The sequence below is a fragment of the Mesocricetus auratus genome, unplaced genomic scaffold, assembly GCF_017639785.1.
Source record: "Mesocricetus auratus isolate SY011 unplaced genomic scaffold, BCM_Maur_2.0 Super-Scaffold_100025, whole genome shotgun sequence".
NCBI lineage: Eukaryota > Metazoa > Chordata > Mammalia > Rodentia > Cricetidae > Mesocricetus > Mesocricetus auratus.
In genome coordinates, this window is record NW_024429206.1 from 15,061,580 (window position 1) to 15,076,131 (window position 14,552).

Below are 14,552 nucleotides of genomic sequence, written 5' to 3' on the forward strand. Positions count from 1 at the left end.
AAGTCCCCACTCTCACCATTTTAAAGTAGCATTTAGTATATTCATTATGCTGCGCAGACATTGCCACTATCTAATTCCAAACTATTCCCATCACCTTGAATGGAAACTGCATGCTTTATCACAACAGCCAGGGTTCACAGCATAGTGAGCTCTCCTCCAGGCCTTTGCCTATCCTGGACACATTCAGTGGGCACAGTCACACACTATGTGGTCTTCCAGGCGAGACTTTGTCCTCACAGCTCCAAGCTTTTGAGGTCTGTCTGCTCTGCAGGGTGTGGTGACGCCTCCTTCCCTCGACGGATCTACCCTAGCCTTTGTTTATCTGTTCACAGCTGATGCTGATTAGTGTCCAGAAAGACACAGCTCAGTGAGGACGCGGCTATGGACACGTCACCCAGGTCTAGTCTTGCAATCTGCTTCTCTAGAACTGCTCTGAGGGCCGGGCAGCTGCCTGGGCTCAAGCTCATGCTGGCCCTCTCCTCCTTGGGCTGAGGATGGGCTCCGGGGCAGGATCTGAGAAGCCTGCTGCTCTAGCATCTGTGCCTTTTCCATACAGTCTTTTTCAACACTAGGTGTTTTTCCTCTTTCAAGGACAAAGAGCCAGCGGGGAAGGGTGGGGCGCCAAAGACGCCTTGCCAGGTGTAGAGATTGGTCAGGAGCCCCCTGGGACCCTTTTCCAGGTTGCCTAACTCAGGACAAGCCAAGCATCTCCTTTTTTGTTGGACACTGACTCCCCAGGTTCTCTCCCTGTAAGTATGGCTAGCCAGTTAATGAAGATGCCACATGTGGGCAGCGCTCTGCTCCTCCGAGCTATGGTGGCAGGAGAGGACCTCATGTTCCCACTGTTCTGTGCTTCTGTCATTTGCATGCTTTGGGGCTGGCTGGGCTGCCAGCATGCTGTCGGACACATCTGTCTTTCTGGGCCGGCCTACTGGCCCTTCTGACTTCTTTGAGAGCATCTTTGTGGTTCTGTGCGAGCGAGGCAGTGCATTTTCCGGCACAGGTGAGCAATTGGCTGTGTGCCCGCTGTGCTTATTTTGTCATTAGTAGGAAAATGTGAGGTTCATCTAGTTTCTGCTTATTGCTTTTTCTAAAGTGTCTGCATTAGATGCATATTAATTTGCATTAATTTAATGAAGAAAAGCAACAGCACACAACAAACGAAGCACAAAAATTGAGGATGCTGTAAGTCATACTTCTTATGGAGATAAACTAATCTGGGAAAGGCTTTGGTAGAACTGTGTGTCATTTATGAGGTGGGGGTAGGTATACATATGGCTATGTACGTAGGTATGGGTAGGTTGAACCTACCTATTCTCATTCAAGAGAACAGACCCTCCTTCCATGACCTGAGTCCTCACTAGACTCAAGAGAGGTGGCTTCCCGGTGACCTCATCTCATTCTCTGTGTTCTAAGCCCCAGCCGTCCTCTGCAACAGTATGGATACTGGTCACAGCAACAGCAGAGTGGCAGATGCTTCACATATTCTTTAACAGTTCTCTGCATCTGGCCCAAGAAGACCCCACAGGCTGTAGGAGCTGCCTGCCTACCTTGTGCATCAAAGAACTCTTCATCCGAGCCTTCGTCGGAGTCCCTGGCGATACTCTGCATCCTCCACTCTGAGATGCTATGTCGCGAGGGGCTGGCTGGAAGGCAAAACCCTCATGTGATGGTCTGGCCTGCAGAGGAAGGCTCTGTTGAGCCAGTCACAGCAGGCAGGGAGTTGTGATGGCATGCGGAGGGCTAAGTGGGCATCATCAGAAAAGTTCGCTACAGTCAGAAATGAAGAAACTAGGGACTGAGTGTCTAGGATCCACCTGCGTAGAGCCATATGGCCCTTTCGAGGAAAGAAACACCCTGCTGCCTTGTCCAAGGGGAACTTAGGATGTGAGCTCAGAGGAGCCCTGGACTTGCCATAAACATGCTCCTCAGCAGGAAGAGATGGAAGACCAAGGTTTTGGCTCATCTCATTCCAATGCCACAAGCCCAGGCCCAGGAGCACTGGGCTGGGAAGGTGTGTTGTTACAGGGGCATGACTAGCTACACAGGGCAGACCTTGCTTCATCTTGTGATCCAGGATCTGATACCTTGAAGATATCTTCTCTCATTGGGGGGACTGCCCAGAATCACTCCTCAGAGTTCCAAAGCCACAGACTGTCTGGGGCATACGGGTAAGTCTGGGGTGTGACTTGGAAGAGGCAGCCTCACTTCATGGTGAAGTCCCACCTGGTGCCAGTTAGAACGTGCAATGCTGCAGAGTTAGCTCCACTGTGTCCAGAGGAGAGACCAGAACTACAAGGACACAGCAGTGACAAGGCTACCCTGGGAACTGGGAAGGTGGGTCTCGAATCAAAAGGCAGGAACCCCAGCTCACCTCCCCGCTTGGAGGACCTTGAGGACTTGGAGGAGGTGGACCACTGCTTCTTCAGGCCCCGCCCCAGGGACTCCCCATTGCTGCCGCTGGGTTCAGAGGTTGCTCCAGATGCTTGGTCCTGAGTGGTGCTGTCCTTGCAGAGCTCTGACACTCCTTCTTCCTCTGCAAACTGGGCCATTTTTCGGGACAGCATAAGCTGTACTTCCCTTTCCAGTTCTCGGATGTTCTCCATGTTCAGTCCGTACCACTCATCCTGCCAGCACCAGGCCTGCCTGTGGGCCCGCACCATCACCCGCCGCAGGCCTGCACGGGGCGGGGGGGGCACAGAGGTGGGCTCCTATCAGAGGTCAGCTAGCGTCACTGCTCATCTGCACCTTAATTCCTCTATTGCCAACCTAGAGAACTGGCTCTCAGATGGCCACGGGCGCTCACAGTGGCTGCACACACCTGCAGGACCACGTTTGTTGCACACACCTGCAGGACCACGTTTGTTGCATAGAGGCTCTGGTCAGAAGCCACAGTTCACTGGAGGGGCTTCATGTCCCGGGGATAAATGGCACTGTGCTTCTGAAGAGCTTCCTGTCTTGATGCCTGGTCTACTTTTCTTGTTGAACTGCCCATAGAAGATCAGCTTTAAACATGGGTTGGACCCCCGCCCTGTGTGTATGCCTGTGTATGGAGTCCAGAGGTCAACATGGTGTGTTTTTCCTCTATTGTTTTTTCCACCTTTTCTTTTTTTGAGGCAGGGTACTTCATTGAACTTAGAATTTGCCAATTTAGCTACACTGGATGCCAGCAAGTGCCAGGAATTCTCCTGTCTCTGCTCCCCCAGCACTTGGATTATAAGCGCACACCATGGAGTCTGGTTGGTTTATGTGGGATTAAACCTCAGGTCCTCATGGTTCTGTGGCAAGCACTTCATTGACTGAGCAATCTCCCTAACCCCAATCTTTTTTTAAAAAAAGAAAAAAAAAGCCGGATGCAGTGTCACACAGCGATCTAAGTCCTTGGGACGTGGAGGCAGGAGTCCCAGGTCATAAGGCATCCTTAGGTAATGCTGAGTTAGAGGACAGCTTGAGTGACAGAGGACCCTGCTCCAAAACAAACAAAAAGCAAAAAAACCCAAAACATGGACTGGGGAGTTTGATGGCTCAGTGGGTAAGACACTTGGTGCCAAGCCTGACAGCAGGAGTTCAATCCCTGGGCCCTACACTATAGAAGGAGAGCTGCCTTCTGACCTCAACAGCACTCCATGCTCTTCCAAAAGACCAGGGGTCAGCTCCCAGCACCCACATCAGGCTGCTCACAACCACCTGTGACTCCAGCTCTAGGAGACCTAATATCCTCAATTGGCCTTCACAGGTATTTTCATTCACATGTACATTCCCAGACAGACAGACAGACACACACATACACACACACACAATCACACACACAACTAGAATTTTTCTTTAAAAAGCATAAAAGGAAGTACATCTCCCTGTTTGTGGTGTCACAAGGTATCTTCCCAGATGTCCCTGTGAGATCACGAGTCTAGGGTTCCAAGGGAAGAGGGCGGGGAGCCTGGACAGCTGAGAGCTACCACCTGTTCTTTAGACACCTGCTCTGGGAAGGCCACGTGGGTGTGAGGGGCACTACGTCTGAGCCACTCTGCCATCTGGAACTTTCAGCCTGTGAAGAGGCAGAGCTATGGACCAGCTAGGGTCTGGACCTCCTCAGGAAGAGGAAAGAAAATCCTGGGAGCCAGAGGCTGCAGTGACAGAAGGGGGACAGCTACAGAGGCTTCTGGCTTGAGTGGGGTGCAGGCCACAGTATCACTAGGCAGTGATGTGGTGTTTGCGTGGGCAGCAGGCACACTGGTCAGGGATGGCCAAGGCAGGGTGGGGAAAGGGAGCTGCGCACAGGCTTGGGGATGGCTGCTCTTGGCTGCCAACTTGACGATATCTGGAATTCACTAAAGCCCAAACAGCTGGCACATCTGTGAGAGGTTTTTCTTGAGTAGATCATTTGATCTAACTCGGGGCCACACCTTCTAGTGGCAGCCTATATGAAGAGCCTGACAGAAGAAAGCTTTTGCTATTTTCCTGCTTGCTGTCACGGTTACTTGGACTTTTCATTGGTGGAATACTTGGACACAGCGGGGGGGGGGGGGGGGGACACCCCCCATACCCCCCTTCTCTCTCTCAGTGTTCAGTTCCATTTCTCTAGGGAACCCTGACTTAATACAGGGTCACCTTTTAGGGGTAAACTGTAAATACACACTCCCAGCACATGGAGAGTGAAGGCAGACAGGAAGGCGTACCCCACCCCTGCACATACTCACCTGTGTCATGGATGAACCTTTCTATCTTGGACTGCATGCCCCAGTATCGGAACTCCACTTTGCAGAGCTTGTAGGCACACATGATGGGGAGGAGCCGCTTCTTGTACTCCTCAATCCAATTGTCAGAGAGAGGCCCCCGATGAGTCTTGACTGACTGGAATAGCTTGGGGTCTTCTTCAGTCTTATACTCACTGGGAGGCACAGGATCCTTGACGATGTCGATGATGTCTATGGGGACACCCTGTGAGTGGTCATGTCTGCCCAAATTCTCTTCACCCTTTCCAGGACTCATCGTGTGTGTGTGTGTGCGCGCGCGTGTGTGCGCGCGCGCGCGCGCGTGTGTGTGTGTGTGTGTGTGTGTGATGCTGGAGATTGGACCTAAGGCCTCACACATGCTAGATAAATGCTCTACTAGTGGGTTACATCACCAGCCCTATTTTTACTTTTTATTTTAAGATAAGGTCATATACTGAGTTGTCCAAGAGGCTTTGACCTCGTGAGCCTCTCATCTCAGCCTGTAAGCATCTTTAATGCCAGTCTGTACTACCTGGCCTGGTTCTTGTAGCCTTTTCTGGAGTCACCATGACATATCATGGTCCATGTGTGGAGATAAAGGGGCCAGTGAACCAAGGAGACCACGGGAAGAGAATTCCCATGAAGAATATGGGGTACGGAGGGACAGACAAGGCTGTAGAAATCTTTGCAGAGGAGGGTGGCATGTTGGCCATAGGAGTAGATCTGCGAGGCTAAGAAGGCCCATGCAGCACTGACGCTGGACTGAGGGCAGGGGACTATTTCGGAGGTGATGGAGAATCAGGAGGCAACGGTCCTTTCTCACTAGACTAGGCTCCTGAATAGCATCTAAGCAAGTAGACCTGTGCCTGAGATTACCCCACAGACAAGGCTGCAGAACCGCGTCAGGCCCTCAGATGTGTTTTGTTTGATATTTTGTTAAACATTTTATCAATGTTTTTTAGAATTGGGAAATTTTACATGAAAATCCCCATCTCTGATTTCTCTTGTAAAAGATTTAGCTGGACACAGTGGTATATACTTTTAATCCTAGTAGTCGGGAGGCAGAGGTAGTCAGATTTCTGTGAATTCTAGGCTAGTCAGGACTGTGTACTGAGACACCACTTAAAACAAAAAAGCTTAACAAACGGAGGCAGTCTCCTGCGCAGTAGTATCAGCTGGAGAGCAAATCAGTAATGGCCACCCTCACTCTAGCCACAGACACTATAATATGGGTCAGTCCGCTCTAGGCATGGCATTCACAAATGGCCGTTAGCCAGACTGCACCCCAAGCGTACACATGCACAGTTACAGGGAGGAAAAAGCCAATATACTTGGCATGCACATTGAGGACATGGAAGCCTGTCCTGCCTCACTGTGTCCCCCCAGCCCCCATCAGAGAATCCAACCTCTTCTCAGGATGAGACCAGGCAAGGGCGGAGGGCCAGAGGAAAGTGGCCTGCGGTGGGAATGCTGCCGGCAGGGCTCAGCCTTTATGCTCACCTGTTATCAGTTGGTTCTTTTCCCCAGGAGACAGGCTGAACACATCATTGTTTTCCCCAGTGTCATTCTTATAAAAGGTTTCAATGTCAATGGAGAACTTCTCCACAAAGGGACAGGTGTACCTGAGAGAAAGACCATTCATGGGGACTGAACTCCGGAGGGGCTGTGACTAGCAGCTTGTTGGACCAAAGTGGAAACAAAGTAAGGTGGGTAGGTGGTGTGGTCGATTGAATGAGAAAAGCCCCCACAGGCTCATATATTTGGATACTTGGTCCCTGGTTGATAAAACTGTTTGGGAAGGATTAGGAGGGTGTGGCCTGGTTTGAAGAAGTGTGTCACTAGGGGTAGACTTTGAGGTTTCAAAAGCCTATACCATTCCCAGTTAGTACTGTCTCGCTTTGCTTCACACTTGTGGAGAAGGTTTAAGCCCTCAGCTACTGCTCCAGCAACAAGGATGCCTGCCTGCTGCCATGCTCCCCACCATGATGGTCATGGACTCATCCTCTGAACTGTAAGCCCCAACAAACTCTTTCTTCTATAAACTGCCTTGGTCGTGGTGTCTCTTCACAGCAGTAGAAATGTAACTAAGATAGGCAGGGCTAGCTGAGATGTGACAGTCATGTCTATTTTCTATACTTCCATCTTGTTCTAAGAATAGCTAAGCCAGCTTAGGGGAGAGAGACGGGGATGAGAGCTGCTGAACTTCCTTGGTATGGTGTGGAGGGGATGCATGCAGAGCCACTGGAGTCAGTGGGTCTGGGTAGACACTCCTGGCACATGAAACCAGCAAGAAGCCCCCACTCTAACAACAGAACAGCTCCTATCTGGGATGGAGAAGAGCTCTCTGAAATCCAAAACTAGCTCTCAGCATTTTCCAGGTGTGAGGTTTGTGTGGAAGGGTACTCTCCTAGGAGGAGTACCCTTGCTCAGTAAGAGCTCGCACTGAACTCTGCTGGGGTTCTGAGAAAAACATTGCTTACTATGGGATGTATTAAACACTGCTACAGAAGCTGAGAATCCCAGAGCTGGGAGACCTTGGGCCATCTGGTCTACCTTCAGTTCACACTTCTTCCCAGCAGGCTGTCTCTGTTCATGGGAACTTAGTGAATGCTCATTCCCTGAACTTTCTTAGATGCCAGTCCTTGTTCAAAATCCCTGCCTTCATGACCTCCATTGGCATTTCTGGGAGGCAGGCATATGGGGGCATCTGTCTCTTTCCTGAATGTGACCACCTGTGAACCATTAGGGGACATGTATGAGACAGAGTTTTATACTTTTAGGGGTGCAGGGGTTGAGCCTGCCAGGAGAGTTCCTGGACACATGCTGTGGAGTCCCCCTAGCAGATGGCATGCTGGGGAGGTAGAGGTAAGCACACCTGGTTCGGGTGTAGGGGTAGGCGTTCCAGGACTCCTCCACCACCCGCAAGGCTGCCTTGGGCAAGATGGAGCGAAACCAGCCAGGGATGTGCATGCCCACATGATACACCTTGTGGGTGTACTGGCCAGAGCCACCAGGACCATCTGTGTAGGGCCGATTCTCCAGGATCTCCACGCCACTGTCTTGTCCATAGGTCTCATTGCGGCTTTTCTTCTATGGGGAAAAACATGTTGATGTGTGGTCAAGGTAGAGGAGAGGCTCAGAGGACAGAACAGGAAAGGTCTTTGGTCTTGAGGCTGGCTCTTTCTGTGTCATTTAAGGACACCCCAGCCTCTACACTGTGGCTCTATGAGCCCCAAGCCTCCTGATGGAAGTGAACAGAGTCCTGGGTTTCCTCTAAGTCCAAGTATTAAAAGCACAAATCATCTATTTGACTCCAATCTGTCCTAGGACTGAGCATTCCCAAGATGCCCACTCCCCCCCCTTTCTCCTTCTTCCTCCTCTAGGATGGCCTTAAACTTGAACTCGCTTGATCTGCCTTACTCTGCCTGCTGAGTGCTGGGGTTAAAGGTGAGCACTGCCACATCTGTCCTCTTCTTTCTTTCCTTTTGTTTGTTTGTTCTTTTTTTTCTTTTGAGACAAGGTCACACTGTGTAGCCAGAATGCTCTTGATTGGCATTTCTCCTGAGCCAGCCTCCTGCTGGGATTACAAGTGTGTACCATCACACTAGTGTTGGATACCCACTTCCCTGCTTATACTCAGTTTCGTACTCTTTGTTCCAGACACAATGATTAGGCAGGAAAAAGAAACAATAAAAGGCATCCAAACTGGAAGAGAAAAAGTAAATCATTTCAGTTTGTTGAGAACATAATCTTTATATAGAAAACTCTTAAAAGAATTTTCCTTAAATCTCTTAGGCTTAATTAAATGAATTCAGCAAAGCTTCAGAACACAAAATCAACACACTAAGCTGAAGAACACAAAAAGGAAACTGCTTGCATTTACAACACCATTTGCAAGAACAAACAGAGAGGTGAAAACGTGTACACTGAAGACTACAGAACCAAAAGAAATTAAAGGCCTATACAACTGGAAAACACTCTCTCTCATGAGTTAGAACACTCAATACTGTTAAGGCAAGAATAATCCCCAAAGAAGCTTGCAGGATCCATGAAATTGCCAGGAAATTCTAGTGTATTTTTTTTTGTAGGAACAGCAACCAGATGCTAAAATTCACATGTTATTGCAAGAGACTCCAAACATCTGAAAACAACAACAACAAAAACTAAAGCAAGCTGGGATCTCATACCTCCTTGTATCATAAAACCTTGTACTTGAGTGCTGTACTATATCAGCCAGAAGGTGGAAGCCATCTAACCGACCACGGCTAAAGAAAGGGTACACACTGGACTGGGGAGATGACTCAGTGAGTAAGAGACAAGAGGATGTGGGGCTTGCTGGCTGTCCCAGATGAGAGATCCTGCCTCAAAATAATAGGGTGGAGAGTAAGAGAATAAGAGAAAGGCAACTGATGTTGCCCTCTGGCCTCTGCATGTGAAGAAACTGTTTGCTCAGGACTTCAGGAGTCCTCGGGACACACAGATTTGCTGGGGGCTGAGAAAATTCTGTTTCCAGACCCAGCATTGTTAACAAGGGTATATTCATTTGCTGTGAACCCACTGCAGTGGTGCTTATGATCCATATACTTTCTATATGTGCAAATTGTTGAATTAAAAGTGAAGAATGGGGGCTGGAGAGATAGCTGATAAGTTAAGAGCACTGGTTGCTCTTCCAGAGTTCCTGAGTTCAATTCCTAGAACCCACATGGAGGCTCACAACCATCTGTAATGAGATCTGGTGCCCTCTTCTGGCCTGCAGCCATACATGCAGGCAGAACACTGTATATATAATAAATAAATCTTTAAAAAAAAGTAAAGAATGATGATTTGTGTGCTTGGCCCTAAATGAAATATATACATTACTCTGTCCAAGGCTCAAGGAACATTGTGGAATTGGGGATAGAAAGAATGTAAAAGCCCGAAGATGGGGAAGTGTGTTGCAAAAAGTTGTCTTTGAACACAACAATGTCATTGTGTTCGTGAACTTATTGCAGCCATGGTTGCTACACAAAGCCACTCAAGACTTGGGGAGGGACTCAGCCAGGCCTTTGGCAGTTGATGGTGTCCTGGGGAGGGACTGTCAGCTGTCACTTTCTTCAGTGGTGTAGCCCATACTCCAGTAAATAATTTCGCAAGCGGTCCTAATTAAACTCACTGGGTCACATGCACAAAAGACATGAAGGTGGGAAGGGCCTTATTGGGACTCAGTGGTTTGGAGCAGAAATGAGGCTGTGCCATGGCAAGTGGGTGAAGACAACTAAAATCCATTATGCACACGTATAAAACTATCAAAAAATTAACATTAAAGCCATGAAGAGCCGAAAAACAAAACAGAACCAAACCAACAAAAAAAGTCAGGCGGTGGTGGTGCACATCTTTAATCCCAGCACTCGGGAGATAGAGGCAGGTGGATCTCTGTGAGTTCAAAGCCAGCCTGGTCTACAAAACCAGTTTCAGGACAGTCAGGGCTACACAGAGAAACCCTGTCTGGGGGTTGGGGGGTGGAGGGACACGACTGTGAAGAACAGCTGGGCATGGTGCTCATGCCTGTAATTCTAGCAGAAGCAGGGAGATTTTGAATTCCAGTTCAAAAACAAAACCTCTCTCAAAACAACCATCACCAAAACAAAAAAGTAAAGACAGTTCTGGCAAGACTGCTCAGTGGGTAGGCAGTGGCAGGCACCCTGAGTTCAGTCCCCAGGAACCACATGGTGGAAGGCAGAACTGATCCCTGAAAGTTGTTCTCTGACCTCCACACACATGCCATGGAATACATACCTCCCCAACCCGAAGAAAGGAAAATACTTTTTTTTTGGAGAGAGAGAGAGAGAGAGAGAGAGAGAGAGAGAGAGAGAGAGAGAGAGAGAGAGAGAGAGAGAGAGAGAGAGAGTCTCTCTATGTAGTCCTGACTCACAGAGATCTGCCTGCCTCTGCTACCCAAGGGCAGGGATTAAAGGTATGTTCCACCATGTCTCGCCCAAATAGATGGAATTTTTTAAAAAATAAAGAGAAACCCAGAGACATCCAAGCCAATGAGATGCCTGCCTCCGAGGCACACTGCAAAGCAAAGCTCTGCCGTCACAGACAGCTCCGACCTCTGAGGGCAGCTGGTCCCTATCTGCCTCCGGAAGACAGGGAACACTAGCTTTAGCTTGTAAGTAGGGCGTCTGCAAAGCTCCAAAGCCCACAGATCTCTCAGGTTTGTTTCTGAGAAAGGACGGAGGGTACAGGCTTGGAGGCCCCGGAAAGAGAGCAGTGAGGAGGGTCCCGCTGCTCAGACTTAGTCATTGTTGCTGTCAGTTGGTAGTGAGGACAAGGGACAAAGAAGAGCTAGGCTTGATCTGTAAGGGCTCAGCTGGGGTCACCATGGAAAATACTGGGGCTGAGATGCATGGAAAGAGCTGGGGGAAAGAGGAGTCCCAGAGGGCATGTCAAGTCTGAGCAGTCTGGACCCTAGTTCAGTCTCTACCCCATCCTCAGATGGGTAGAATGGAGCACTCCACATTCTGTAGGTGGGGAAACTGAGGCATAGGGTACTGGATGCAGCTCACTCAAAGTGACAGGTGACTCCCAGACTGCAGGTACTTGGGGCAGTATGGAGACAGAGGAAAAAGCTGCAGATTGCTCAAATCTCAGGAAACACACAGCATCCCCTCCTGTGGGTGGGCCTGTCCTAGACTACTGGTTTGTAAGAGTGAGGGCAGCCATGCCTCAAGTGGCGCTAGCCATTACATATGCCTCACTGTCTCCTCCAGGCTGTGGTCTGAGTGTTTCTCTTCAGAACCCATCTAGGCTGGGGCCAGGCACAGGCTGCCTACAGAGACACCTAGTGATGATGGAGTGGAATTACGTGTCCCTAGCATATGACTAGGGAGACTGAGCACTACGGCCCTTTACTGGGCATAAGCACTGAGGCTGCTGGTCAGGATGTCTACGTCCATGTGACGTTTCTGTACACATATGTGTGAGAGAGAGTCAAGAGCCTATGGATTCAGGGCTCTGCTAGGCAAGACAGTAGGACAGTGTCGTCAGAGCTGCCTGCAGATGGGTGTGGTGTCTTACACCTGTACTCTCAGCATTTGGGAAGCTAAGCCAAGAGGAGTGCTGTATTTGAGGTCAGTTTGGGCTACATATGTGGGGAGGGGAAACCACGGCTTACCGGGAGGACATCTGTCACAGATGGAGAAACAGGAATCAAGTGTGATCCCACTCAGCTAGAATGACAGAAGAGCTGGGGAGGCAGCAGGGGTTTTGGCAGGGCCCCCAGCATCACACAGGGTCACAATCTCCCCAACGGACACAACTCTCTCATGAGCTGCTGTTGACAGCTTACTAGAAATACATTCGCTGATATAAAAGCTAAAATTCTCAAGAAAATGCAGGAATTAGTTTTTATGACCCTGGATTAGACAATGATTTATAAATGTGACCCTAAAACTGTTCAGATTATTTAAAAAGACATCTGATGGGGAGGGGGGCTTGACCTGATATTAGGTGGGACCAATGTTTATTCATTGCAAAGGGGCGCCTTGTCACTCATGTGTGCAGATGGCCGAAATGCTTACAGGGAAGATGGGATGTGGTCCCTTATAGAGGCAGAAATGGGAGGAACTGACTTCTATAGTCCACAGGAAAGCTGCAAGTGTAGTCTTTCAGCAGGAAACTAGCAAAAACATATATCACAAAAGACAGATAAACTGGATTTAATGAGAATTAATAGCATGTATTCAACAGAAAGAAAGTTAAAAGATCTTGTATAATGAGGCTGGGCAGTGGTGGCACACACCTTTAATCACAGCACTTGGGAGGCAGAATTAGGCGGATCTCTGTGAGTTTGAGGCCAGCTTGGTCTATAAAGCTACACAGAGAAACCCTGTCTCGAAAAACAAAAACAAACAAAACAAAACAAAAAATATCTTGTATAATGAAAGAGAAAACTTGCCAATAACATCTAGTGCCAGGAATTTGCACCCAAAATGTAAAGAAAATGCCTACAGCTCAACACCAGACCAATAACACATTCACAAATGATACAAAGACCTAACCAGTCATGTCTCTACAGAAGACATACAAATAGCCAGTGAGTGCCTGAAGGATTTTTAACAACACAGTTAGGAAATACAAACCAAAACCAGCAAGAGAGCACCAAGCCGAATGCAGAAACTGGAGCCCTCACACATAGTTAGTGGGGGCGGAAGCAGAGTGAACCAGCAAGTCTACAGGTAGGCACACAGTCAAAACAAAGGAACACATGTTTACTCACAGACTTCTGGATGACACTTACATACAATCACCAAAAGGCAAAGATAATTCAGATTTCCATCAGCAGATGGGAAAACAAACACGGTACATTCATCCAGTAGAACAAGCTTCCAGCCACAAGGAGGAGTAAAACTGATACTGAGCTCTAAACACATATTAAGTAACAGAAGTCAGGCACAAAAGACTACAAATCATATGGTCCCATTAATGAAACGTCCAGAAGAGGCGAATGCACAGTTCAAAGGCCAACTGTTGGCTGCCAAGGGCTGGAGTGAGGACAATGGAGCCTTCCACACTAAAGTTACTACACAAACTACTGATCTTTTAACACACTCCAAACATAGGAAAATACATTGGCCCTCTGTAGTAGTCAGTTTCAACTGTGAACTTGACACAATCTAGACTCACCCTAGGAAGAAAGTCTCAATGAGGGCTTATCGAGAGCAAGCTGGCTTGTGGGCGTGTCTGTGAGAACTATCTTGATTAACATTAATCAATGTGAGAAGACTCAGCCCACTGTGGGTGGCATCATTCCTTAGGTTTGGGTCCTGGACTGTGTCTGAGTACAGAAAGTTCATTTCTCTCTGCTCTTGGCTGTGGATGAGGTGTGAGTAGGTGTTTCAAGTTCCTGAAGCCTTGACTTCCTCCTATGATGGGCTGTAACCTGGAACCATAAGCTAAAGTAACCCTTTCTCCCTTAAGCTGCTTATTGTCATATTTTATCACAGCAACAGGGAAAAAACCTAGGATACCTACAAACATATAGATAATATTTGTATATAATATCTAGAAGGTGGTTTCTGTACAATTCTGTGAATATGCTAACAACCACTAAGCCACTAACCTGTCCCCTTCAGATGAGGAATCCTATGGTGTAGGACTTATGAAGCTGTTTTAAAAACAAACCCCAATCTTGCCTCTTGTACTCACTAAGGTTTAAGAAGAGCCAAATGAGGAGAGTTGGAAGGAGCTTGGTGATACTGACATGATAGCACTAAGTCATCTTTATGTGCCTTTCCCGGTATCTGGAAGGTTCATTTCCTGTTATAAGATGCTATGTTTGAGGAACTGGTGACTTTAGGCTCAGACTATTCTTCCATGGTGATGTGATGCTATTGCTAAGGCCATCCTGGGTCAGCTTCCCAGCAGCATATATGTCTATGTGCACACATGCTCAGTCCCTGACCCAAATGCTCATACTGATATGTGCAGACATGGGCACTCACCAGTGCTACACACACACACACACACACACACACACACACACACACACACACACACACTTCATCACCTTAACCACCCCAGAGCCTGACCTCTGTAGGACACAACGTTGTGTCCAGCTCCAGGGCCCAGAGTCACTAAAGTGTCCTTCAGAAAGAAGAAAGAATGTCCTGGTGTTGGTGCACGACCTTAATCCCAGCACTTGGGAGGCAGAGGCAGGTAGATCTCTGTGAGTTCCAGGCCAGTTTCATCTATATATGAGTTCCAGGGCAGCCAGGACTACATAGTAAGACTGTGTCTTGGAGAAAGGAAGGGAGGGAGGGAGGGAGGGAGGGAGGGAGAGAGGGAAGAAAGAAGGAA

General features: G+C 48.5%; 1 protein-coding gene across 9 annotated transcripts in view; it reads right to left on the reverse strand.

Annotated features, from left to right (window-relative positions):
- Nucleotides 1-14,552, reverse strand: part of Pitpnm2 (phosphatidylinositol transfer protein membrane associated 2) — a 127,664-nt gene that overhangs the window by 15,294 nt on the left and 97,818 nt on the right. For all 9 annotated transcript variants that reach the window (XM_040731154.1, XM_040731156.1, XM_040731155.1 and 6 more), the window contains 5 exons: nt 7,588-7,802; nt 6,213-6,334; nt 4,698-4,925; nt 2,375-2,677; nt 1,551-1,646 (listed from right to left, as the gene is read on the reverse strand). In XM_040731154.1, coding sequence (XP_040587088.1) covers nt 1,551-1,646; nt 2,375-2,677; nt 4,698-4,925; nt 6,213-6,334; nt 7,588-7,802 — 964 coding nt within the window. The remainder of the gene's footprint in view (nt 1-1,550; nt 1,647-2,374; nt 2,678-4,697; nt 4,926-6,212; nt 6,335-7,587; nt 7,803-14,552) is intronic.